General features: G+C 59.1%; 2 protein-coding genes across 2 annotated transcripts in view; both read right to left on the reverse strand.

Annotated features, from left to right (window-relative positions):
* Positions 1-9: 9 nt before the first annotated feature.
* On the reverse strand, positions 10-1,045 carry SDRG_14328 (hypothetical protein; the record flags this gene model as incomplete). Its single annotated transcript, XM_008620450.1, has 2 exons — positions 10-67; positions 114-1,045. 2 exons carry the CDS (start codon positions 1,043-1,045, stop codon positions 10-12), a joined length of 990 nt encoding a protein of 329 aa, XP_008618672.1.
* A 1,140-nt stretch (positions 1,046-2,185) lies between these two features.
* The window catches only part of SDRG_14329 (hypothetical protein), a gene marked incomplete at its 3' end in the record, with an annotated part of 795 nt that continues 657 nt past the window's right edge, over positions 2,186-2,323 (reverse strand). Inside the window, exon 2 of the mRNA XM_008620451.1 lies at positions 2,186-2,212. Within this exon, the coding sequence (XP_008618673.1) occupies positions 2,186-2,212 (27 nt within the window). The remainder of the gene's footprint in view (positions 2,213-2,323) is intronic.

Genomic DNA, 2,323 nt, shown 5'->3' on the forward strand with positions numbered 1-2,323 from the left:
GCTTGCCGCTCAACGACGGGTACGACGGCGATTCGGCCAAGTTGCACATGCCCTTGCTGCCACCGCCCTTCTTGAGGCGCATGTAGCCTTGCTCGCCCCAGCTGGTGCCCCACGAGTTGCGGATCTTGAAAAAGTCGCCGCCGTACCCGACCGCAATGACCGCGTGGTCCGACTGGCCGCCCGGGCAGCTCTGCACAATACCGCTCTTGTAGTTGCGCCACACGTCGTTGCCGGCCTCGACGACGACGGTCACCGGTTGCTTGTCAAGCGCCGACTGCAGCGCGCTCTCGCCACGAATGTCGACGGGCGCACCAACGCTGAGCTTGTTCTTCTTGCAGCTCTGCTTGCACTGGCTGTCGCTCTGCGTGTACGGGTACTCGGACGCCGAGCACACACCGGTCTGCGCAATGTACTCGAGGGCCTTGTTGGGCCAGCCGCCCTGGCAACCCTGACCCGCGCTCGACGCGCAGCTCACGAGCTGCTGCTCCGAGAGGCTGAGGAGCTTGCCGGACACGATGCAGTGGCCCATCTCGGCCGCACCGACGGCCGCAAACGACCAGCACGAGCCGCAGCTGCCCTGGTTCTTGATGGCCGGCATGCACTTGCTCGTCGTCCAGTCCTTCCCGCTCGCCTCGCGCTGCGCCGGCGTGAGCTCGAGCTGGATGTTCTCGGCACGGAGCTGGCGCTTCTTTTCCGGCTTGCCGAACGCGCCCTTGACAAATTTTTCAAACTCGGCGTCCGTCATGAGCGCAAACTGGTTGTCGGTCGAGAAGGTCGCCGACCCGTTGTGCTCTTTGTTGAGGTCCGCGACGACCTTCTTGGTGTGGGCAAAGCGCGTGAGCTCCGTCTCGAGCTGTTCGTGCGCGTTGAAGCTTTCGGTGCGCGGCTTGGGCGGAAGGAGACCCTGGACGACAGCGGCCTTGCCGGCCTGGCTCTTCTTCCACGCGTCGAGTTCTTGAAGGAGCTCGTTGCGCTCTTTGTTGGTCATCTCGAGCGCGGTCGCGGACGCCGCGAGAAGGGCCGTGGTCAAAAAGATCGACTTCATGGTAGGGGACGGTAGGTGAGCACCGAGCAAATTGGAAAATGAGCTTTCGGACCAACGCTGGCAGCACCGACAGCCATGTACAAGCCGGACGATACGGCAAAGAGCCGCTTCCGAGAGGTGTAGCACGAAGAACTCTCCGAGTGGAACTGGAACGGTCGCTGCGATACCACATGTTTTGGACTTGGCGTTTCAAGACGAGCAAACGAGCGGCGGCGAGGCACCGCATGGAAGTTCGTGCTGAGCGAGGGACGCTGCATGGCATGAGATGCATGAGACGACGATCTGAGTCGCGCTCAAGTCAGATGCGTGGCCAGTCGAGTCTTGCCGAACAGAGTCATCAGAATGTGGGCGCGGACGGCCAACGCGATCACGTGCCAGAGCCATAGATTTTCGTGATGCGTTCTACCACCCAACTAGCTTACCCACCTAGATTTGACGACACTTCGTGTTCCCCTGAGTGTTACCGCGTATTTATATGAAGCAGCGGGACGGACGAGACGTGAAAATAAAATAGCAGTGTTTCGCCACTTTGGATGCTCTAGACGCGGTGTTCAAACTCGCTGACCACTTGGAGACCGCACGGCGTCAACGAAAAAGATGAAACCTCAACTCTTCTGATTACCGTACACGAAGCGCGTGCGACACTCACTCGTGCAACCCATCACGCGCCAGTCGATGGAAGTCCACCACGAAGGCACACGCCCAAGAAGAATTCGTTGGCGCTCCATATTGTACAAGCTAGATTCAGGTTGTTATCGATAGTCACAGAGTCGACCCGGGGTAGGGTAGAATCCAGTCCAAAGAAGCTCTAAAGGTGGGATTTGCCGTCCGCGCCCACATTCGGATGACTCTGTTCGGCAAAACTCGACTAACCACGCATCTGACTTCAGCGCGACTCAGATCGTCGTCTCATGCATCTCATGCCATGCAGCGTCCCTCGCTCAGCACGAACTTCCATGCGGTGCCTCGCCGCCGCTCGTTTGCTCGTCTTGAAACGCCAAGTCCAAAACATGTGGTATCGCAGCGACCGTTCCAGTTCCACTCGGAGAGTTCTTCGTGCTACACCTCTCGGAAGCGGCTCTTTGCCGTATCGTCCGGCTTGTACATGGCTGTCGGTGCTGCCAGCGTTGGTCCGAAAGCTCATTTTCCAATTTGCTCGGTGCTCACCTACCGTCCCCTACCATGAAGTCGATCTTTTTGACCACGGCCCTTCTCGCGGCATCCGCGACCGCGCTCGAGATGACCAACAAAGAGCGCAACGAGCTCCTTCAAGAACTC

This window comes from Saprolegnia diclina, assembly GCF_000281045.1.
Source record: "Saprolegnia diclina VS20 unplaced genomic scaffold supercont1.70, whole genome shotgun sequence".
Lineage (NCBI taxonomy): Eukaryota > Oomycota > Saprolegniomycetes > Saprolegniales > Saprolegniaceae > Saprolegnia > Saprolegnia diclina.